Source organism: Aricia agestis, chromosome 3 (assembly GCF_905147365.1).
Source record: "Aricia agestis chromosome 3, ilAriAges1.1, whole genome shotgun sequence".
In the NCBI taxonomy this organism is placed as follows: domain Eukaryota; kingdom Metazoa; phylum Arthropoda; class Insecta; order Lepidoptera; family Lycaenidae; genus Aricia; species Aricia agestis.
Window position 1 is genome coordinate 13843944 of NC_056408.1, and position 25480 is coordinate 13869423.

Below are 25480 nucleotides of genomic sequence, written 5' to 3' on the forward strand. Positions count from 1 at the left end.
TCCTGAGTTTCTTCGGTCGTATTAGTCTTAGCCTATAGTCTTACTCGATAAATGAGCTATCTAACACTGAAATAAGTTTTTAAATTGGACGTGTAGTTCCTGAGATTAACGCGTTCAAGCAAACATTCTCTTCAGGTTTATAATATTAGGTAGGTATAGATTTTTTTTAATTATCGCTTGACAAACTCGAGTCTCGATCTAAAAGACTATGAAAAGTTCCAATAACATGGTATAATATGGTAGTGATGATGATGATGTTGATGATGAATTTAATTTGCATACTCGTAGTAGCATATTATGCTTTCCGTTCTTAAAACAACGCCAAAACTCCCAAACTTGTACTCGTATCTATAAAGAATCAGGAGTTCTCTCAGCGCCTTCCGAAACACGGTATACCAGGTATACCTCGGTGCAAAATCTTACTTGTTGGTAGCATATGCTTAGAATACTTCTCACGAAACTGAAGTCACCACATGTTTACCTATAAATTTTGAGGAGTTCCCTCGATTACTTGTGGATCCTTCATCAGATCACCACTTTTGTGAATATAATACCAAATTGGGATGATACCCTATAGGGTATCATCCCAATTTGGTATATATATGTATATATATATACCAAATTGGGATATATACCAAAAGAAAAGTTTTGAAAATCGGTTCACAAACGGCGGAGTAATCGTTGAACATAAGAAAACGAACATAACACCTCCCCCATTTTGAAAGTCGATTAAAATTGTAGCCTATGTGTTATGCCTGATGTTTAAGCTATATTATTGTAAAGTTTCATTAAAATCTGTTCAGTAATTTTTGCGTAAAAGAGTAACAAACATCCATACATCCACACATCCATACATCCATACATCTATACATCTAAACAAACTTTCGCCTTTATAATATTAGTAGCACTATATTATTGTAAAGTTTCATTAAAATCCGTTCAGCCATTTTTGCGTGAAAGAGTAACAAACATTCATACATCCACACATCCATACATCCATACATCTATACATCCAAACAAACTTTCGCCTTTATAATATTAGTAGGATAGTAGGATTCCTCTAAAAACTATTTACTATAAAAAATCGGTCAAGTGCGAGTCCAACTCGCCCACGAAGGGTTCCGTACCGTTAGCGAAGTAGGAAAAAAATGTGTTATTGTATGGGAGCCCTCTTAAATATTTATTTTTATTTGTTTTTATTATTAATTATTAAAGAACAAATATAATTAAGGATATTGTGTAAATTTCAAGAGCCTAGCTCTTACCATTTGCAAAAAAGGCCAGGAAAATAACGTTTGTTGTATGAGAGCTCCTCTTAAATATTTATTTTATTTTATTTTTAGTGTTTATTGTTGTAGCGGCAGCAGAAAATATACACAATCTCTGAAATGAATTTCAGAAGTCTAGCTATAGCGCGGGTTCTTGAGTTACAGCCTGGAGACAGACGGACAGACATCGAAGTGTCAGTAAAAGGGTTCCGTATAATGCTGAGTTGGGGTCCATTTTTGACATCACGCAATATAATTATTCTTATTATAGATGGTAAAATATATTGTTACTCTTTTTACCTGACTGCCAGGAAGGGTAATGTTTTTCAGCAATTTTTTTTGGGGTTCCGTTAGAATGCGTTTCGTTAGTTTGTGTCTTAGATAAATGATTGATCTCGCGCGCGTGCGCTACGACCCATCATTTATCTAAGGTTTGTGTATTGTTTCTTGCTATTTTGTTGTTAAATTACCGTAACTAGGCTCTGAAATGATGAAAACATGTAAAATTATCGCGTGACGTGACGTAAAATTAGATATTTTATTTTAATCGCGATCAAAAGAAGTTTGTGAAATCCATTTGAAACATAACGAGATTTAACGAGTCGCCGCGTGAACGCGTTCAATGAGAACTAAGTTTTATAAAACGAAGTTTTGAGTGTGCCTGGTGAAATCCCATATCAACTGAAATATAAAAATAAATCATAAACCTTTTAATTTCATAAAAATAAACCTTATCAATAATTATAAACCATAATTTGTTTCCAACTTTCACTCTATAACGGTACGGAACCCTCCGTGCGCGAGTCCGACTAGCACTTGACCGAATTTATTTTTATTTAAAAGCCACATGATCAGGATCATTTTTTAGCACTGCTTATCGAATTTTACTCTGTTTTAATCGTAGTTTTCTCATCTACCTATCTATATAATTTATTCAGGGTGTAACAAAAATAAGTGATAATACTTTAGGGTGTGTACGTGTTCCTTGTAGAGAGTTCACTGTGAAAGAAGCAGCGCTGAAAGACCAAATTTTTTCTTCACTTTTGTATGGGCAAGCGCCCGAACGTTACGAGTTTCCCCATTCAAAAGTGAAAAAAAAAATTGGTCTTTCAGCGCTGCTACTTTCACAGTGAACTCTCTATAAGGAACACGTACACACCCTAAAGTATTATCACTTATTTTTGTTACATCTTGTATATCTAATATCTATCCAATATTTCATTGCACATATTGGCCATTATTAGAGAGCTGTAAACTCCACCATAAAAGCACCTCCGTTGAACATCTAAAACCTTTTTAGAGCTTAAATATTAGCATAACCATAATTCTTCACTACACCTATAAAATAGAAGCATTGTTTTTAAAACCGCACTTCTTTCCTATTTTTGTTTTGTTAGAGAAACAAAAATCTAAAATATTCATCCCTAATTAAGTAAACTTGCCAAAATGGAACTGCCTATTGTATTTCAATTTCTATATGAGTAAATACTATCACTGATGGATTAGCATTCAAATTAGTAGCATTATAATCACCCATACTAAGCTTTGCTTACAAAACTATATTAATACAGTGTGTAACAAAAATAAGTGATAATACTTTAGGGTGTGTACGTGTTCCTTGTAGAGAGTTCACTGTGAAAGTAGCAGCGCTGAAAGACGATTTTTTTTTCACTTTTGTATGGGCCCGAGCGTCACGAGTTTCCCCATAGAAAAGTGAAAAAAAAAATTTGGTCTTTCAGCGCTGCTACTTTCAAAGTGAACTCTCTACAAGGAACACTTAGGCCTGTATAAATAGTCAGTACTCAAGATGCATCTCGGTCTCAAGACACGGTTTAGGCTCTGTGATTGGTTGGCTGTCAAAATTTGGACCAATCACAGAGCCGAACCGCGTCTTGAGACCGGGTCGCATCTTAAGTACTGACTATTTATACGGGCTTTACACCCTAAAGTATTGTCACTTATTTTTGTTACACCCTGTATAGCCACGATTCTACAGTAAACCTCTAGATAAACCGAAATGATTTCGATTATAATTTTCCATTAGAAAAAGTACACCAACTCTGTGCTCTTGCATTGTTTTAACACAATAGTGAATGGATAAATGTAGACCAGATGTAATGATTTTGGCAACTTTTAGAAGGGCCAGTCGTGCGTAATAGTAGACTAGATGTTGCCCGCAACTTCGCTCGTGCAGAATCTTGTTTTAATTTCGCGGGAGCAGGCTTTTTAGCGATAAACTATCATATCTCCTGGCTCCTTGTAAATGCATAGACATCCCAATCTTACAAATAGATTGAGGTCTGAGAGCATAAAAAATAAAAGAATTTAAAGTTAAAAAGTAAAAGCCGAGAGAGCAAAAGAATTTTAAGTTTCGGCCTAGTAGAAGCTATATTACCTATCCGAAGTCAATTACAAACAAACTAACAAAGTTACTAAGTTTACCTTTTTGTATTAGCGCGAACCTTATCTTAAAAATACATTGCTCTTCGTTTTGTTTTGATTGACTTCCTACTTTTGGCTGAAGGTATGGCACTCACAACAGCCATTCTCTCTGTAGAGTAGCCAAGTAAAAGTCATAAAGTTGCATTTTAGTAACGTCCCGGTGTCAGTGGCGGTAGATAGCCAAGGAGCCTCGCAAACACCTGCTGACCGGGGCCTCGCAAAGACCTGCTAACCGGGACCTCGCAAAGACCTGCTAACCGGGGCCTCGCAAAGACCAGCTAACCGGGGCCTCACAAAGACCTGCTGACCGGGGCCTCGCAAAGACCTGCTGACCGGGGCCTTCCAAAGACCTGCTGACCGTAGCCCCGTAAAGACCTGCCGCCCGGGGCCTCTCAATAGGTAAGGCCGCCACAGGCCTTTCTCAAAGCGATACATGATCTTCTTTAGAAATGTCATTACTCATTAGATACCAGCATGGAGTCAGTTAACAAAATAATGCCAGTCAATGTTTTATGGTGCAAGGAAGTTTGAGCCACTGTGGCAAATATCCAGAATACTTTAAAATTCTTTTTAAAGGGTTCCACCACCAAAGTCTGAGAACTGTGTAATTTGTAAAGAATATCTACTTCGTTCTGCACCTGTCATTTGTAATCTTGCTCAGCTTATAATTATTGTATTATCAATTTCAATGGTAAAATTAAGTAGGTAGAAAAAGTTAATTTTGCAGCATTGAATATACAGCTAAGTACTTTACCTGACTTACCTTACTTGGGGCGCTTGGCGCTTGCAGGTCATTTGCAATTCTGTTGTGCCAAAATTCGTTAATGCGCGGGAACCGTGCCTTTTTCGTTTAAAAAGGCTCCTATAATAATATGTCCTTTCCTCAGATTCAAAGTATCTCCAGCAAAATCGGTTTAACGGTAGTGAAGAGGTAACAGACCTGTGTAACAGACAGACAGAATAGGTTATAGGATGTTACCGTTAGAATGCTTAGTAGTTAGTACGTTACTGTGCACAGTAACTAGAATCTAGATAATCTGCAAATTCCTTGATAACATACGTTAAAGTGTGAATTTTTAAATAAAAAACCGTGTGTCGGGCCACGCGCAATAAGTATAGGGTTCCGTAGTACCTACCGCTAGTTTTTGATATTCTTTAATGGTCAATGAATGTACATTTAGGTATAACGTGTTTTACACTACTAACAACATCATCTCAGTTACGTTTTCTTTTCTGAGCATAGGTTCTGAAACCGGGGATTTAGACTGCCCGGGAATCCAGGAATGTATGATTGACATAATAGGCCAGTCATTAAAGCCAAAACCCGAAATAAATTAGTAACTTGATAAAATTTTAGGGGGTTGTTAAAGAAGGTAAAATAACTTACCGTGTGATTTTGCGCGTTCATTGTTTTTTATTAATGAACAATGTTCATTTTGTTGCAAATTGCTGTAAATTTGATATACGTTAGAAAACGGTAAAAACAACTTAATTATAAGTTTGCAGCGTGTTACTACATTTTGTACCCTTGTTAATAACAAATTTTATTGTTTTCTAATAATAAACAATGTTCCGTATGTTGCAAAACGCTGCAAATTTAATACACGTTAGAAAACGGTAAGAAAAAACCTAATTCCAAATTTGCAGCGTGTTATTAATTTTTTTACCCCTGTTATTAACAAATTTTATTGTTTTTTAATAATAAACAATGTTCCGTATGTTGCAAAACGCTGCAAATTTAATACACGTTAGAAAACGGTAAGAAAAAACCTAATTCCAAATTTTGCAGCGTGTTACTAATTTTTTTACCCCTGTATTAACAAAAAACCTTTTTCACCCCTTTTCAACCCTTTCCGTACGCTGCAAAATCACACGGTCAGTTATTTTACCTTCTTTAACAACCCCCTAAAATTTTATCAAGTTACTAATTTCTTTCGGGTTTTGGCTTTAATGACTGACCTATAATGCACGCTGCGCTCACTCAATTTGGTTGTGTTGACATGCGACGCCCATTGGACAGTGTCGCGATGCCCCGGGGCGTCGCACACTGGTCCCAAAGTAAAATAAATGGGACATTAAGAATTTTCGGATCGAAGGTCAACGGATCAGGCTGATTTTTTTTTTTGTAGACAGCTGATGCAATTACAAGTCACTTTTATAGATGTCTGATGGTGGATGATGGTACTTTAATTTTTATTGTATAGTATAATTCATTTTTGAGTATTTGATATGGATTTTAATAAATATTTAAGGTATATTTAAAGTTAAGGTATATTTAAAAAAAAAACGACATACCACAAAAACGACAAGGAATGTAACAGACCTGTGTAACAGACAGACAGAATAGGTTATAGGATGTTACCGTTAGAATGCTTAGTAGTTAGTACGTTACTGTGCACAGTAACTAGAATCTAGATAATCTGCAAATTCCTTGATAACATACGTTAAAGTGTGAATTTTTAAATAAAAAACCGTGTGTCGGGCCACGCGCAATAAGTATAGGGTTCCGTAGTACCTACCGCTAGTTTTTGATATTCTTTAATGGTCAATGAATGTACATTTAGGTATAACGTGTTTTACACTACTAACAACATCATCTCAGTTACGTTTTCTTTTCTGAGCATAGGTTCTGAAACCGGGGATTTAGACTGCCCGGGAATCCAGGAATGTATGATTGACATAATAGGCCAGTCATTAAAGCCAAAACCCGAAATAAATTAGTAACTTGATAAAATTTTAGGGGGTTGTTAAAGAAGGTAAAATAACTTACCGTGTGATTTTGCGCGTTCATTGTTTTTTATTAATGAACAATGTTCATTTTGTTGCAAATTGCTGTAAATTTGATATACGTTAGAAAACGGTAAAAACAACTTAATTATAAGTTTGCAGCGTGTTACTACATTTTGTACCCTTGTTAATAACAAATTTTATTGTTTTCTAATAATAAACAATGTTCCGTATGTTGCAAAACGCTGCAAATTTAATACACGTTAGAAAACGGTAAGAAAAAACCTAATTCCAAATTTGCAGCGTGTTATTAATTTTTTTACCCCTGTTATTAACAAATTTTATTGTTTTTTAATAATAAACAATGTTCCGTATGTTGCAAAACGCTGCAAATTTAATACACGTTAGAAAACGGTAAGAAAAAACCTAATTCCAAATTTTGCAGCGTGTTACTAATTTTTTTACCCCTGTATTAACAAAAAACCTTTTTCACCCCTTTTCAACCCTTTCCGTACGCTGCAAAATCACACGGTCAGTTATTTTACCTTCTTTAACAACCCCCTAAAATTTTATCAAGTTACTAATTTCTTTCGGGTTTTGGCTTTAATGACTGACCTATAATGCACGCTGCGCTCACTCAATTTGGTTGTGTTGACATGCGACGCCCATTGGACAGTGTCGCGATGCCCCGGGGCGTCGCACACTGGTCCCAAAGTAAAATAAATGGGACATTAAGAATTTTCGGATCGAAGGTCAACGGATCAGGCTGATTTTTTTTTTGTAGACAGCTGATGCAATTACAAGTCACTTTTATAGATGTCTGATGGTGGATGATGGTACTTTAATTTTTATTGTATAGTATAATTCATTTTTGAGTATTTGATATGGATTTTAATAAATATTTAAGGTATATTTAAAGTTAAGGTATATTTAAAAAAAAAACGACATACCACAAAAACGACAAAGTACCATCATCCACCATCAGACATCTATAAAAGTGACTTGTAATTGCATCAGCTGTCTACAAAAAAAAGCAGCCTGATCCGTTGACCTTCGATCCGAAAATTCTTAATGTCCCATTTATTTTACTCTGGGACCAGTGTGCGTCGCGACGCACAGTTTGGGAAGCCCTGCTGTAATACAATATATTTTTTCCCCAAATTATGTTATTTGGGTTTTTGATGTGCAATATTGGCAAAATGTTATACTGTACTCGGCGAAACATGACGGTAGCGGTCATTGACTCCCTGTCAAAAACTTGTTATTTTCTATATTATTATCAGTGATTGACAATGAAGTGTCAAAATATGTTGTCAATCGTGGCTTTGTATAGAAAATAACAAGTTTTAGACAGGGAGTCAATGACCGCTACCGCCATGTTTCGCCGAGTACAGTAGGTATATACTCGTAGCCATAATATTCGTTATCGTGCAAAAGTGCAGGCAAGATGTTATCAAAAATTTAAAATTTGAAACTCCTGTGGCATTTGGTGTGAATGACGATAAATATCGCTATTTCTTACATGACTTTCAACTTAAACATAGTTATAATAACTTTATTACCCTGTTTATTAGATTATTATTGCGTCTTATCAAATTGAAATGCATCATGTTTTACATTATTTTCCCCTACCTTGTGGCAATCAATGATGGTATCACCGATAGTTGTCTACCCATACGCCATCTAGTTACTAAAATGAAAACTCCTTGACAATGAAATTAAAAAAAACAATCCTCATTTAAGGAGAATAGAATAAACTTTTTGCACTTCAACTTACTCACCTCTGCAGAATACCTAGTTAATCTGCAGTCTAACTGGTTTACGCACATTAACAGTAACATGAATAAGCCACACGGATTAGTTAGACCCGCTTAATCTTTATTTATTTCATCCTATACGTAACCGTTTCAAATTTGTTCAATCATTCTTAAATTTTTAGACTACCAGACGGAAAATCGATTTGAAATTAATTAAGGTTATCGATATCCAAGTAATCACATTAAAACTTCTCATCCAACAATAGTCACATAAAACGGTTCGTCCTCCGCCCACGAAGCTCCCAAATCATGACTAATGTAAGTAATCCGAGTTATTGCTAAATATAATATCACATAATGTACGTCATTCTTTATACATACTTACCTATTAATTTTTAATATTTTAATGTCGTTGACATGAGTATATACAATAATCATGTTAACGGCTATTATTACTACGTATTATATAATTATTATACTACGAAAGTGCGTTTATTGTCCTCGCTTAAATCTTCTGATTTTGATACAAATTGAGAACCGAGACATACTTTGAGTCCCGGGAAAGGACGTGGGTAAAATATAATAGAAGACTTTACACTTTATGTGACGTCTGCATCCGGTATAAAATACCTATAGTCAGTGCTCAAGATGCATTATACGTGGGAGAGCCATGCTTCGGCACGAATGGGCCGGCTCGACCGGATAAATACCACGTTCTCACAGAAAACCGGCGTGAAACAGCGCTTGCGCTGTGTTTCGCCGAGTGAGTGAGTTTACCGGAGGCCCAATCCCCTAACCCCTACCCTATTCCCTTCCCTACCCTCAACTATTCCCTTCCCTTCCCTTCCCTACCCTCCCCTATTACCCTATTCCCTCTTAAAAGGCCGGCAACGCACTTGCAGCTCTTCTGATGCTGCGAGTGTCCATGGGCGACGGAAGTTGCTTTCCATCAGGTGACCCGTTTGCTCGTTTGCCCCCTTATTTCATTTTAAAAAAAAAGTCTCGGTCTCAAGACACGGTTCAGGCTCTGTGATTGGTTGGCTGTCAAAAATTGGACCAATCATAGAGCCAAACCGCGTCTTGAGACCGAGATGCATCTTGAGTAGGTACCGACTATTTATACCGGCCTTAGAGTCTAGACTCTAGACTCTAAACTCTAAAGCATACCGTGATTGTCAGGTAGCCGTTTTGTACGGAATTAGTTGTGCGCGAAACCGCCTCCGACTCAGTGACGTGGTGGCGCAGGGCAATCGCCCGGAGCCAAGATCTTGCAGGGGCCTCGCATCAAGCAACGGCTCATTAAGTGGCATTTTATTTGAATCTTTGGTGTTGAGGTCCCGTTGTCGGTGAATGACGATGGACAGACGGCCAAAGGGACTCGCAAAGACCTACTGATCAGGGCTTCGCAAGAACCTACCGCCCGGGGCCACGCAAAGTGTAAGGCCGCCACTGCTCAAACTTATCTGTATTTACTCATCAAATGTTCTATTTTCAGTTACCATTTAAGAAGCTATTGATAATCCTTGCGGTTCTTCTGGTAGTGAAATATACGGTGGCAGACTCAGCAGAATATGAGTACTGCATCAAGAAAAAACGCTCAAACAAAAGGGTCGAGACATACTGTATCCCTTATCAGTACTATACGCCTTATTATTATTATCCTTATTATTATTACCCCTATCCATATTATATCTATGGCTAAATCCATAATAAATAATTAAAATAAAAGTTTAATTTTAATCACAGCCTCAATTATAGTACTCATATTATGTTTAAATAATATAGGTACATCATCAGTGTAAGTATTCACAAAACGCAAGTAGATAGAAGAAATCCTACCTATACGAATTTAGTGGCAAAATGGGATTTTAATTAGCGGTTATTGACTAGGATTGAATTATAGGATTTTAATTAGCGGTTATTGACTAGGTTCTACTAGGACTCTCGTTGTTGTTGTAGGTAATAGGTATTGGTACTATGCTCTGACGTACATAAATAACTGAGACCCTGAGTGTGCCGGGCGGGGGCCCCAACGTCATAGTAAAAGGAGAAGAAGTAAGTTATCTTTATACAAAGGCACCGCGCGCAGCTTGTATGTGTGCGCCATAGTATCAATGCGTCGCCACGTACCTCTAAAATTCGCCGAGATTTTGTTGTGTGCCGTATGTGGCGACGCATTGATACTATGGTAGACACATACAAGCCGCGCGCGGTGCCTTTGTATGAAGATAACTTACTTCCCCTCCTTTTACTATGACGTTGGGGCCCCAGCCCCCAACGCGCACGTTCGAGGACGGTCTCAACATCTTTTTTGGTCACGATATTTGTGGGTGGGATTTTTGTTAAAACCTTTACAAAAAAAACTCTTGACGCTTCTAGACAGGGTCGGTTTTAGCACTACCGGCGCCCTGGGCGAAGTGCTGGTAGTGCTGAAAAATTTGGCGCCCTCTTTTGTTTGCCTTCAGCGCCCCTTTTTATCCGGCGCCCTAGGTGGTCCCCACCCCTAACGCCGCTACTGCTTCTAGGACTAGATGTTTAAAAAATAACCGCGTAGTGCATATTTTTAATGGAGCTACATAATATTATCCTCGCTGCGCGTGCGATACCGCGTATGAGCAGTTGGTAAATACCGCGTATCTGCTTTTTGATGACTTTACAAGGGGAAAAAAAACTGAATATCTCAGCTATTTTGACAACTATTACCGAGTTCTTTGTACTTTCCTTTAGTGGTTGGTAACGTAAAGTTTGTAATTGACTTAGGTTTTGTGTAAAGTCACTTACGCGTTTTTGTATTAAGTAATTACAAAATAAGTAGGCTTAATATTAAGAGGATACACCAGGGGCGAGAGAATTTGAAAATAGGTATTTGAAAATGTATTGCTGTTTCACCGATAGAGACAACACGACAAAAGTTCTAATAAAAGAACAGAAAATCTTCGATTCGTTGTCCGCTGATTCCTTGCGATTTAAGTACTTACTTTATTCATTAAGAATTAAAGCAAGGCTTGAGCTGTGTTCCTATGTTTTATTTTTTTGTATATTTTAGCCAGTTTTGTTTTCTGGGTGTTTAAACACAAAGGAAAATCTGACCATTTTTTTGGATTTTTGGACGTTCTTATCTTTTTTAATAATAAGATTATGAAAAAAAAGAAAACATATTGACATGCTAATAGTGGCCACAGATATTCAGGAAAAAAATCATAACCCTACCGGTATTATCCAGGGAGGAAACAGGGGACTGCGTTTGTATGGAAAAGACGGCGGTGTGGACTCCTCTTAAAGATACGCGGTTTTGAAATCAAACAATTTGGTAAAAGGTTGCATTTTTTATTAGAAAAATCAAATATTTTATATATTTTTACACTGTAACCTTTAAAAAATATGACGTGTTAATTACCAAAATCATTTTTCTAATCTATTCTTAATTTTTAACTGATATCCCAATTTTTCATAGATTTTTTACTTTATCTGACAGAGATCATAATAAGTACATCTTGAAGCCCTGCTCTTCCATGGATCTGAAGAAAAGGACCCCCACCCGGAGCACTTGTTATCAGAGGGTCGAAGGTCAAAATGAGTCCGACGCTTAAATGTCCTAAAGGGACCTCAGCAGCTATACTCTCCAGAGTATAGCCGCCAGAATCCAGTCTGTCGAAGCTTAACTCTGTACGGTGGTTCAATATGAGCAGATTCCGCCACTAATTTCGTAGTAAGGCGGGCATTAGCCGGGTGGCAGCTACTCTTCGCAATGTAGCGGTGAGGGTTACCAGGAGGTGCCGTACGGTCTCCTAGGCGGCAGCTACTGCCCTAGCGGGAGATAAATCGTGGTAGCTGGTTATGAATGTCTTCGCCAAGTTGCTCATCCTCGTTCCAGAGAGGACGTCGCGGCATGCAGTGGGAGTTCCGGAGTTAAAGGCAAGGAAAGCAGCCTCGAGGCATACGATGGTTGGGCCATAGAGTAACGAAGATAATCAGCTATTCTCTGTTCCCCATCGGGAGTGTGGAGGCGTCATTATGCGAACTTCCAAATTTCCATGCAATTGGGGTTCCGGGTGAGGCAGGAAACCTACCCGGCTTAGTCTGACGCCAAAGGGAACTCTACAATTTACCGAAGCGTTCCCTTACTTTGGTAATTGGTGGTAGTCTGCTCCCTTTTGGAGAAGATCGTCCGGTCGTGGAGGAAGCCCTATGTTTGACAAACCCAGAACATCCCTCCGTATACGGCTGAAGGCAAATCGCAGGTGGTTGTAGTGGGTAGGTTTAGCACTACTAGTCACCCATATCCCCGGGGTGCTTTAGCTTAACTGAGCTACTTCCCCAACCTGGTGATCATATTATTTTGTCGTGGCGATTGGTTGCCGCCTGTATTTTAAGGTGAAGAATATGCAACCTTCCTTGATCTTCAAAGCAATGGAAATGGTGGTAAATTAATGTCCGTGATTGAAACATTCTAGCATGAATACAATAGACATGAAAAATATTATGTAATAATTAAAATATATTTACGTGGTGGATTATCTCAGAAAAATAGTTATTTCTGGGAGCACTTACTACATATTTTCGAATCTTTCTTTCCGCTGTAGTAAATACGCGGAATGGGGATTGTCCATTTTTTTTTTAATTTTGCTCATTACAAAAACATTTCGAGGAATAAGGTCAGTGATCGTTTTTCTGTATATAAACGAAAAAATACCCATTAGTTACTTATATTTTTGAACAAATATGTTTAACCTTTGTTTGACCTTCAATGGCGTTAAATTAGCAATAAATTCGACCAACATTACGTTTCAAACTTTTGGTAAGCTTCTCGTATCAGCTTTCACATAGTGAGAACTTGCATTTGACGAACCAGCCATTATAAATAAGATTGAAAGGAAAAACATACTGCAGAGGTCAATTACTGGCCGCCGATGATGACGTCAGAGTTCAGAGCGAAACTTCAAAAATTTATTGAGAAAAAACTAGTCAATGAATTTCAAAATTATTTAATTTGTATTCTTAAAATAACCTATTTTAACGAAAAAATATATAAAAAGTACATGTGATTTTTTTTGGACAATGCCCATTGCTTCTAACTTCTGGCCGCCTACTGTTCCGCGGTATTGTTTCGATGGCAAAATGTACGTTTCTAATTGGAAAATTTAAATTCTGTGAAGCCTAATATAAGCCAATATGCGTTTCAAATCGGCTGGCACACTATCTCAATTTTGCGCATTTTGCTGACGCGGTATTTACCAACTGCTCATACGCGGTAGATCACACGTGCAGCGACGATAATATAATCTTCATCCTGATGTTACACCTCTATAATGGAGTTTTTGTGCTTTATAATTAAAAAAACTTTTTTGACACGTCACATTACATCGACGTCACGTCAAACGTCAGACGTCAATTGGCAATCAACTGTCAAAAAGTTGGGAAGCAGCTGCATTATTACAAATTATAAAATAAAGTTTAAAAAATCAGTACATTAATAAAATTTTACATATATTTTTACATAAAAAGTAAATACTAAAAGTGTATATTTACCGAGATAATTATGGATGTGAGTTACAATTCAGTTATTACGGAAATTGTATTTTAACATGAAGTAGGTACCTACTACCTACCAATGTTTTGCCTAACACCTTACATATTTTGAACCGTTTTTTATTTTAGGAAAGTAATATTCCTATCGATATTAATATTGGTAAACTCCAAGATTGGTTAGTCAGTCGAAGACACGTAAATAAGGATTGGTCTAAAAGTGTAATAGCAGTAAGAGAAAAAATAAACAATGCTATTCAAGACATGCCAGCTCACGAGGACATAGCAGCCTTGCTTACAGGAAGCTATATTAACTATTTCCACTGTCTCAAAATCATTGAAATACTGAAAGAAACTGAAGCTGACACAAAGAACTTGTTTGGTAGATATGGGTCTCAAAGAATGAAAGATTGGCAAGATGTAGTCAAAAGTTATGAAAAAGAAAATCTCTATCTAGCTGAAAGTGCTCAAATGTTAGTGAGAAATATCAATTATGAAATACCAAGCTTGAAGAAACAAATAACAAAAGAGGAACAGATACAAAATGTAAGTTTTGAATATACTAGAGATTGCCCAATTCGACCTTAGTTTCAACGACATTAGTACTTCTACCTATATTTTGTTAAAAAATTTTGATTTCTTCATATTTTATTCAATTCTTGTCTCTGGGCAGTGTTGCCAAGTACGGGGATTTCCCACAAAATTTAGTGGGAAAAAAAAAATTGTGGATTTTTAGGGGGTAAAATATTTTGGGCAGGGCTCGGAAACTGCTTGCAGTACAAAAGCGGTTTTGGTCATTGACCCCAAACCGAAATCAATTTCGGTTAAATGTTGCACTTTACAGGTAAAAACCGGTAAACGCAGAATACCAGTTTTTCTTTAATTTTGGTTTTGGTATTGAAAATTAACCGGTAATTTGCCGCGCGCGACTTTGCCAGCCCGTGCGCAAGCGAAAAGTAAGATTTTGCATCAAGGTATACCATGGTTGCGAAGGTGCTGACGGAAGTGATTCCTTATAGATACAAGTTTGGGGGTTTCAGCGTTGTTTTAAGAACGGAAAGTATGTGCAAATTATATTCATCAGAATGATAATAGTAATGGACATTGACATGGACATTACTATGTCGTATGTATGAGTGCTGTTGTAGGGTGAATATTATGATCTATGCCTGTTATCGGCAACCATCTCGTTTCAGACAAATTTGATTTTTCTAAAAAGATCATACCGATTTTAATAGGTAATTAGTTTTCTATTAGGTATTTAACATTTATCAGTTAAAAAATGTAGTGTTTTTTATTTTACTCCACTTAAAAAGTTGTTTTATAGTCTAAGTCCTACTTTCGCGGTCCGTTCTTTAGAATTTGCTCCCGTTGGAAATTTAACTTAAAGCATTTTTCAACAAATTAGACAAATGTTAACTAACGAATTTTTTTTTAATTTGTAAACCTCATTGTACATAAAAAAAATGTTTAAATAATTTTCGTAAAATTTTTTCACTTCATGGAGCCCTTAAACATAATATTATATAAACATACTTAACAAGATCACGCCGTAAAAGTTAAAAAAAATGATACTTTGTTTATATAATAATTTTTAACTTGAACAAAAAACTATAAATCCAAGTAATATTGATTATTGTCAAAAAAAAATGTTTCATTTATCATCACATAATTGTTTTTATATCAATGAAAGACGTATTAACTAAAAAAAAAAATCCGCCATTGGTTTATATAAAAAATGTATAAACAAATGGACTATTTCGATGCTTTTAAATTTGAATACTTTGAAAATATTATGATTTTTAGAAACAACATTTTTTCTTAATAACAATATTTAATTGTTTACAATCGTTTTTTAAATATTTTTATTCTTAAAATTAATAGTTAAGAAAAAATGTTCCTCTTAAAATCATAATTGACCGTCCTCAATATGGTAAATGGTTACAAAAACAAAAAAAAAAATTGTTTATTAACTTAACAATTTGTAAAGTATTTTTAATTTTATTTTATACTAGCTGCTGCCCGCGACTTCGTCCGCGTGGACTTCAGTTTATAGCGCACAATGTCAACAATATTGGTGTCAAAAGCTTTTATAAAAAAACCCTGGTACCCCTTAAATCAAAACAGCTGTGCTGTGTGCTAATATTTCAATTTTTGTAATTAATCTTTATATTTTATGCCAAATTTTTAAGCATATTTAGCCCCTCAATTACGCAACTTTACCCATAAACTATTTATCATTGATAGGTTTAAGGTTACGTCACTGCATAGATAAAATACTGATTTAATAAATAACGCAAAAAAGAAATAACAATCGAAAATAATAGGCTGTGAGATAATAACACCTCTTATAGAACGACTTCTGGGCAAGCGTTAGCGCGATGTAGGAGACGCACGGCGCCATCTATTATGGATTTTTGGAACTAACTTAATTTGAATAAATTTACGCATTTTCATACCTTACAACGCTTTTTTCCAGTAAAAAAAAAAGTAGCCTATGTGCTTTCTCAGGCTTTAGACTATCTGTATACAAAATTTCATTACAATCGGTTCGGTAGTTTTGGCGTGAAAGCGAGACAGACAGACAGAGATACTTTCGCATTTATGATATTATATATAGGTAGTATATAGTATATATAGTATAGATAGTATAGATTAGCATGCTGTGTTCACATCAAGAAGGTCTTACACGATTGTTATATTATATGGTATAAGCAAATATTTTGTTAAATTTTAAGTGTTAGGCTAGTTTTGTGAACCTTTAACAAAAAATAAAAAAGTATAAATAAATTCTGAACTTTGTTGTATTATTTTTCTGAAACTAAAAAATTTCTGCACTTAGTTGTACATCGCTGTTTTTGTATTTTTAGGAGTTTCAGAAAAATAATATAAAAAAGCTCAGAATTTATTTATAACAAATTGTTTAGTTAAAAAACAATGAAATTGTTGATAATTTTTTTTTTGTTTTTTAACCATATTGAGGACGGTCAATTATGATTTTTAAGAGGAAAAATTTTTCTTAACTAATAATTTAAACAATAGAAATATAAAAAAAAACGATTATAAACAATTAAATTCACTCAACTTCAACTACAAATCATAATATTTTCAAGAGCATAAAGTTAAGAAAAAGAAATTTTTAAAAGCATCGAAATAGTCCATATTATTTTGTTTACTTATATGTAATTTTTTTGTTAACAAATGGCGGAAAATTTTTTTTTGTTAAAACATGTCTTTCATCTTTCATTGATATAAAAACAATTGTGTGATGATAAATGAAACAATTTTTTTTTGACAATATTACTTGGATTTCTATTTTTTTGTAGGTATACCTAAGTTATAAAATTATTATAAAAAAAGTATTGATTTTTTAAACTTTTATGGCGTGATCTTGTTGAGTATGTTTATAAAAAGGGCTCCACGAACTGAACATTTTTTACGAAAATTATTTAAACATTTTTTAATGTACAATGAGGATGGACGTTCGAGAAAATTTCGTTAGTTAACATTTGTCCAATTTGTTGAAAAATTAACTTTAAGTTAAATTTCCAACGGGAAAAAATTTATTTGAAGTGTTCGGAATGCACCATAAGTTTCTTAAATTTTTAAATTAATATTTAATACCTTAAAAAAATAATCAATGTGACGTGCTCGGTTTTGAAGCCGCGCGCGCTACCTAAAAATGCCGCGCGGAGGCCTATTACGGCCGTTAAATTACAACGTACGGGCCGGTACACAAAAACACGATACGATGCCGTGCCGTATATCGTGGCACGTCACGATGTCGCGTCGTAATTTTTCACGATGCTCGTCGTGGATTCCCACGACACGACGTCGCACACGTTAAACGACGCCGCGTCGTGGTACGACTCGACGTCTTAACGTGTTTTTGTGTCCCGGCCGTCACCGCTGTACGTCAAATCTAACATTTATTTCGAAATTAAAAATTAAAATAAAAAAAAAACATTCTAAAATTAAAAAAGATAGGTGAAAATAATTGCGAAATTAATTTGGGTTTTCAGAATCGTTTGTGTGTTAGTAACCGGTAACATTTACCATTTGGGTTACGTAAAAACTTGTTTAACTGGTAAATAAAAGAACGATATATTTACCGGTTTTTAACCGAAGTAAACCGGTATTTTCAAACCGGTTCCGAGCCCTGATTTTGGGGATATTTTTGGGGGTAAAATTTTTGAAGAATGGAATATATTTTTTAATAACAACCTTAAAGTGGCTTTCGGATCTTTGCCGCGAGCGACCGCGACGGACGAAAATTCAAACGAAATGTCATAGGCTTTAGGTTTCATTTTACTCAACCACTAGCTTTTACGCCGCGCCGCCACCGCGCGCTGGCGGCAGCATGGGTCGCCAGTACGCAAATGTCATTAGAAAATGATACCTATATTCTATGTCATAAAGTAGCATTTTATTTGAATTTTTTACCGGTCGCAGTCGCTCGCGACTAAGATCCGAAAGCCATCTTTAAGATGGAATTGTCGCACTAAGCACATGTCTCTTCTTTTGAGTCATACCAGCTGACACTGCTGACAGTAGGCTCACAGATTATTATAATAATATATTTTTATATATTGTTATAATAGGCCGTTGAAGGTGTATTTCAATTTTCAGCGTTTTACGTGCTTAGTAGAACACACCCCAAGTAATTTTAAATATTTTGATTTTTTGGGGAGTTTTGCTTGAAATTTAGTGGGTTTTCAAGTTGCTTTAGGGGGAAAATGTTTTGAATATTGGCAACACTGTCTCTGGGACTTAGCTGATCTCAGTCAACACACTTCAACCATAAATAAAAGAGTATAATTCGTATGTATAGGCTTGTCACTCAAAAATCTGTCATTTCTCATATGTGTGTGTGTTGTAGTGTGCGTAATGTTTTATTTGTTAAAAAAATGTATGATAAAAGCATAATTTCAAAATAATATTAGTACGATGCACTCCTTCACCATATAAACTATAACTGTGCAAAATTTCATGCACCTACGTTTCCCCATTTTTCGTAAAAAGGGTACAAAGTTTTTCGCTCGCGTATTAATATTATGATTGCTGCAGAGTTTTCAGGCTAGAAGTTTTATGCAACATAAATTGTTAATGTTTCTGTCAATATTCTGGTATGTCGTGTGGATCATGTCGGGCAAAGAATTCTATTTAAACTGAGGTAGAAGTGGTGTACTCTAAGAAAAGTCATTTGAAAAGCAATCCTAAAACAATACACTCAAAACATTACTCACACACTAACTAAAAGTATATCTATGTAGTCAAGTGCGAGATGCCAATATTATTTGTAACAAGAGTGATAAGGATGCAGGCCTATGACATTCGGTCATACCGAACGCAAGTGTAACTCCCCGAAAGATCAAACGCCCGCAAGTACTGACTGCAAAAAAGTCTATTACAAATTAAGATTTTTTTTTTGTTATTAAGTTTATTGTTTTTTATTTATTTATAATAATATAAATTAAACATAAATTACAACTTACAATTAACTGGTATTTATAATCGTACCTGCAAAGGGCGTGTGCGGGTGAGGTCAGTGTGAAGCAGGAGGGTGGTCGAATGCATTGTATAGGTATATAATATTATGTTACCGTTAGAATGCGGAATACGTTAATGTTCAAATTAACTATCTGCAGATTTCCTGATACCACCAAGTAAAGTGTGAAATTTAAATCAAAAAAGCAATTTTTTGTACTTTACCTAGTTAGTTTGCATAGTAACGAATGGTACATCGTTGAATTGCGGAAGACAGTGAACTAAACACTTTTGTTACGCTCCTTCGCTGGGACTCCACCCCTCTGTTCCTATGTTCGACGATTTAGTCTGTTATATTTTATCAGTGGAGTAACATTAACAACAACAACATTGAAGTTAATATTGAATATTTTATCCTTTGTTTATTTTTTCTTATTATGGCGCTTCGGCTATATAACCATGGCCATTGGCCAGTGTCAAATAAGTGGCGGGAAAACTATGTTCTTGTAACAATTTTTAGCGTCGATTTTCTATTTGGTAAAATCCAAAGTCTAGTCAAAGTCAAAGTAAAAGTCAATGCAGTCAAGGACCCAAATCGGTCGATTCAGTAAAATGGTAAACACTTTACTAAAACTTTCGACGGAGTTTAGGAGGGAACACAAAAGGCACGTTTCTGGAAGTTGTATCACTGGCCTACACTTGTGCATGACAATAAATATCTAATGGTTAATATTCTGCCAATAAAACACATTAAGAACCCAGAACAATCTTAGGAAATATAAAATATAAATAAAAATATAAAATAAAAATATAAAACACATTAACGTCACTCTTTCACAATCTAAATTTTAAGATAAACTCTCCCTTCGTTTATGTCCTAAAAAAAATTGACTTAAGCATGTTAACCTTATAGCTACCACACACGCTACGGTCTACCGGAGAGGTCACCTGCAGGTGTACCTGCACAGGTGTCATTCGAAAGAATTGATTCTCGATTTTGCGCCGGTCGAATGCGCAGGTCCAAGCAACTGCACAGGTCTATTCCCACTCACATTCCGATTTACTTGCGCAGGCATACCTGCACAGGTAGACCTCTCCGGTAGACCGTTGCGTGTATGGCTAACATTAGACTGTTTTTAATTGTTTATTATTTTTTTTTTTTAGTTGATTTGATCTGTTACATTTTATCAGTGCAGTAATATTTTAGTTTCTTAAATTTTAATATTTTATTCCTTTGTTAAGGCCCTAAAAATTAAATTCAATAATCCCTATACCTACAACTAAATTATATCATTTATTCAAACAAGAACCTGTTTTATGCAATTTACCGTATGCATGGTCAGTAGTCTTCAGATTACCTAGATATTCTGCAGATTATCTAGTAATGTAAGAATATAATAAATTTTTTGCACTTTAACTGACTCACCCAGATAATCTGCAGAATACCGCGTTAATCTGCACTCTAACTGGCTTACGCAAATTAACGGTAACATATACATACATACATACATACATACATACATACAAACGTAGCCTGTGAGACACATAACTCTTACTTTTTGCTTTGCTGTAGTCAGGTAAAAATTATTCATCTATTGTGAACAACTATGATAGTTACCTGTGAAAGTCCCTGAAGATTTATTTGATTTATTTGTATATTTTTTACAAAATCTTATAACATAAGATAGCATTTTGCTCTTTGATTACATTTAGTATCTGAAAATAAAACTAAGTTTGTTTTAAAAATTTCTTTGCTAACCGTACACACTCGCATACGACCGTCGCGTACAGCGTGCCAGTGAACACTGACTGCAATGGTGTGAATTAGCTCTATTGGAACGGCGGAACATTTGGTGGCGTATGGCATGTCTACATCAGTTTAAATAGAAGTCTTTGATGTCGGTTTATTTACTGTTACATGTGTTGTTAGTTGTTACTTTAATGGAGGCTAACTATTTATTTTGCTTGCCCCTTTTTTACATTTGTGGAACTTAATTTATAAATAAATTGTGTTTTGTAAACTTTTCATACATTTATAGTTCTTTATGTTGAATATAACAGTTCCATTATTATGTTAACACCTCCATCGTGGGTATCACACACAATATATTTTCAATTGTTATGCGACAGCTGGCTGCCGCTTGGGGATTAATGGGTTAATTACATGAATATTTATGATTTTTTTTTAATTAATTACAGGAATGTGAAAAGAAACATGCAGATTATTTAAAGAATGAAGCATCCAGCAAATCAGAATTTCTTACACTGTGTAAACAGCTGGGAATCAAAGGAAATAAAATAAAAAAAGAGTTAGTGGAGAGATTGAAAGAATTGCCTGAAATATATGACAAAGTAAGTATTATATTTCTAAGGTTATATCATGTAAATATAGTGTATAAATATTTGATGAGTCATTAAATAAATATTTGACGATCTCTGTGGCTCAGTTGGTGGGCTGTTGGTAGCTCAAGCCGGGGTTGCGGATTCGAATCCCGCCGACGGAACAAAAAAGTTTTCAAAGTTCCTGGGGCATGGATTTGTATTAAATATGTGTATCATGTAATAAAAATCTTAAATATATTATGTATAGTATAAAAGTATTAATTATATTTCCGTTGTTTGGTACCTGTAACACAAGTCCTTCAGGTACTTAGCACAGGACGAGACTGACGTGGTGTGAAGCGTCCATAGATATTATTATTATTTAAGTGACTACAAGCTACAGAGTACAGACAGTGGTTAACAACTAGTTTTTTTCTTACCACATTGCTATGTTTATTGCTTACTATATCTATGAATTTCATATAATTTTAGATTGGAAAATCATTGAAACCTTTGAAAGCGGGAATAGAATTATACTCTGCATTCACTAAATACATACTCGGTGAAGAATCCCCGGAAGTTTTGCCAATGTTGCAGTATGTTATTGAACATGGCAACACCACTGTTTATGAGTGGAGCTACGGTGAGCCACCACTGAGTGTAGAACCCGACCCGATTCATATAGAAATAGAAGAGGACAATGAGGCTGGTGATGGAAATCAGGTACCTATAATTGTTTAAATAATTTGACATTGAAAATTAAGTCATAAATCAAAATATGTAACTTTTTTTTTGTTTGAGTATCATAGCAATATATTGCGGATATCATATTTTATTTTATTGATATGACGTCTTAAAAAGTTTATTGTAGATTACCATTTTGTTTTTGTTGCAGATTGATTTTGGAGATAATGAAATCGACTTTGGGGCAATTGATGCTCCGGATGCTGGAGACGCTGCAGAAATTGACTGGGGGAATATTGATTTAGTGACAAACAATGTGGTATGTTACTAGAAATACTATTACTTGTAACTTTCCTTTCTAGTTCTTACTAATAAAATTACCCAAACCCAGTACTTACATATTTTTTAAATTATAAATTGAACTATCAAAGATTATTTGTCTTAGGCTGGTATAGTCAGTACTCAAGATGCATCTCGGTCTCAAGACACGGTTCAGGCTCTGTGATTGGTTGGCTGTCAAAATTTAGACCAATCACAGAGCCGAACCACGTCTTGAGACCGGGTCGCATCTTAAGTACTGACTATTTATACCAGCCCTAGTTTGGAATATAGGAATTTAGACCATAATATTTTTTGTTACAGGATGTATCAGCTGACGTTGCGGAAATTAGTTTGGACGAGTCTGGCATAGTTGTAGAGGAGCAGGGAGTTTGCGGGGGGGTTGCGAGGGGAAGAGACGCGCTCACTCTACTGGATAACCCACCCACAAGGAACCAGTTCCTTGATCAACTGGTTGAGGTATGTAGCATTAATAGCGAAATTGGTTTTAGGCAGTTAGACATCCTAATTTGGTTGGTTATGACAAGTCCAGTCAATGGATTACAATCAACATTCAGTTGCTAAAATGGCACAAAATTAGATAAATTTGCAAACTGTCTTTGAATCAAATTTTATGATACTTTTAGGCCAGGGGCTCCCAATATTTTTCAGCGCAGTTACACGTTGCGATCTTTTGGCACGGCGCCCGACCTAGCTACTACAAAAGGATACATAAATAAATACCTTTAATAATAAATTTATAGTTAGGTTAAGCAGGCTAACTCATATATTTATATACCTAATTTTATTTTATAATATTTGTGGTTTTGGATAATGATGGAGGATCAATTCAGGGTGCCCCTCTTGCCTTTCCACGGCGCACACTTTGAGTACCCCTGTTTTAGGATATTATTTACGTTGTGGATAAAATCTAGTTATACCATAATTTTGTCCAGAGTACATTCTTATCTCTATTCAATAATCCTTTATTTTTCCAGTTGGAATCGTTTTTGAAAATGCGTCTCTACGAAACTAATGCTTCAAATGAAAGTCAAAGTTTTTCGCTCATTCAACAACTGCCGACGGAGAGTACCGCGGCCCTGGCGGCAATGTTGGATGCGGTTCACACCGCGTCGTCTGCGCTAACTGCACCTGAAATCGCACATCTCCACAACGTGAAACATTCGCCAAGGTAAAAAATATTCTAAAACTATAATAACTAAAAATATTCATACAGCTGATTCAAGTCAAATAAAATTACATATTATAATATCTCTTTAATATTACTAGAGATCGCCCAATGGTCGAAATTCGACCTTATTTTCAACGACATTAGAACTACTATATTTTGTAAAAAAATATTGACTTTATCATTTTATATTTTTTTAAATCTTGTCTCTGAGACTCAGCTGACCTCAAACTGGCTGTGTAAGCATTTTTTAATAGTTTCTAAGATTCAATAAAAAAACTATAATCCATTTTCAAGTTGTCAACAGACTTCAACCATAAATAAAAGAGTATAATTCGTATGTATGGGCTTGTCACTCAAAAAGCTGTTATGTTTTATTTGTTAAAAAAATGTATGATAAAAGCATAATTTCAAAATAATATTAGCTCGATGCACTCCTTTACCATATAAACTATAACTGTGCAAAATTTCATGCACCTACGTTTCCCCATTTTTCGTAAAAAGGGTTACAAAGTTTTTCGCTCACGTATTTATATATAGAAGATAGATGTTTATCAGACAGAGATAGCAACTGTGCGTCATCTGCTATGGAAATATTTTATTAGTGACTCGCATTGACTTCTTAATAACATCTTCATTATCACACCATGGCACTTTCTAAGTTATATCTTATATTTACCTTATATTTACAGATATGTGGATGTACTGACAGCACAACTGCAGCAGAAGCTAACGCTATGTGACAAGCTGTCGCGATTAGCGGAGCGCGAGCGTGAGCGACAGCGGGTAGCGAGTGAGCGAGCGGTCTCAATGCGCCCGCTTGTCACCCGGCTTATTGAACGCACCAAGGAGTTGCAACTCAATGTAAGCTTTAAAATACTTACTCTTTATTAAACTTGACCTCAAAGAAGGTTGCATGTTCTTAGCTGAATAAAAATACTTTAGAGCAGAAGTTCCCAAAGTGTGCGCCGTAGAAAGTAAAGTAGGGCGCCGTGAGTAGATCATCATTAAGTAGTATACATACACACTATACAGTAGTAGATTATCATTAAAGGTGCCTGTTTATTTTGACTGTATCATTTCCAAATACCTAGCAGCTAGTTAGGGTAGGCGCGTGACATAATACAAAATTTGTTACTGCGCCGTTGGCTGAAAAAGATTGGAAAGCCTGCTTTAGGGTATATAAAATCGTACTTATTACAAATTGTGTTTGTAACGATACTGGTTATAATGTGACTAATTTACTGAATTTATGAATGAAAACCTTCATTAAATGTTACAGTGAAATATTTTATTACAGATTGAAAAGGAGATATCTAAGAAATATAAAGGAAGACCAGTCAACATTATTGGAGGAGTGAAATTTTTATAAGAAAAGATATATTAGTAATACTAATGGTACGGTAATACGTAAGTGAATATTTACGTAAAATATTGTATGTTTGAAAAATAAAATTATTGTTATTTTTTTATAATTTCTTTACCTAATTCTCTTTTATATAGAAGATTTTTTTATTGTGCTCTGGACCATTTTATTATTGATTGATGCTGGAGATCTGAAGCGGAGTTGGTCTGTCGCTACTCGGTGAGAGGGAGGGAGGTAGGGAGACGTCTTTACAGCGGTACCGTTTGCAAAGTTAACTCGCACGCATATTGGGGTTATTTTTTGTATAGATTTGTTTCGGGTTAATCTGATTAAATATATAGTCTGTCAAAAAAGTGAAGAAATTAAAAAGTGGCACCATCGTAGTGTCATCCCT

The 25480-nt window shown here is 35.5% G+C and overlaps 1 protein-coding gene and 1 long non-coding RNA gene across 2 annotated transcripts; both read left to right on the forward strand.

Moving 5' to 3' along the window:
• Positions 1-8373: 8373 nt before the first annotated feature.
• Positions 8374-9917, forward strand: LOC121725348. The gene is made up of 2 exons (XR_006035366.1): positions 8374-8512; positions 9690-9917. It is a non-coding gene; the product is annotated as an uncharacterized LOC121725348 (long non-coding RNA).
• Positions 9918-13614: 3697 nt separating this feature from the next.
• LOC121725546 (CDK5 regulatory subunit-associated protein 3) lies at positions 13615-25192 on the forward strand. Its single transcript, XM_042112553.1, has 9 exons — positions 13615-13739; positions 13853-14266; positions 21407-21559; positions 22022-22252; positions 22425-22532; positions 22856-23011; positions 23530-23723; positions 24413-24584; positions 25021-25192. Exons 1-9 carry the CDS (start codon positions 13734-13736, stop codon positions 25090-25092), a joined length of 1506 nt encoding a protein of 501 aa, XP_041968487.1. The 5' UTR covers positions 13615-13733; the 3' UTR covers positions 25093-25192.
• The last annotated feature ends 288 nt before the right edge of the window (positions 25193-25480 follow it).

Bases quoted from the DNA above. Each gene is read 5' to 3' on its own strand.
- LOC121725546 (XM_042112553.1), top strand. The intron at 22,533-22,855 runs GTATGTTACTAG...TTTTTGTTACAG, and splicing joins ATTTAGTGACAAACAATGTG to GATGTATCAGCTGACGTTGC. The intron at 23,012-23,529 runs GTATGTAGCATT...TTATTTTTCCAG, and splicing joins TCCTTGATCAACTGGTTGAG to TTGGAATCGTTTTTGAAAAT.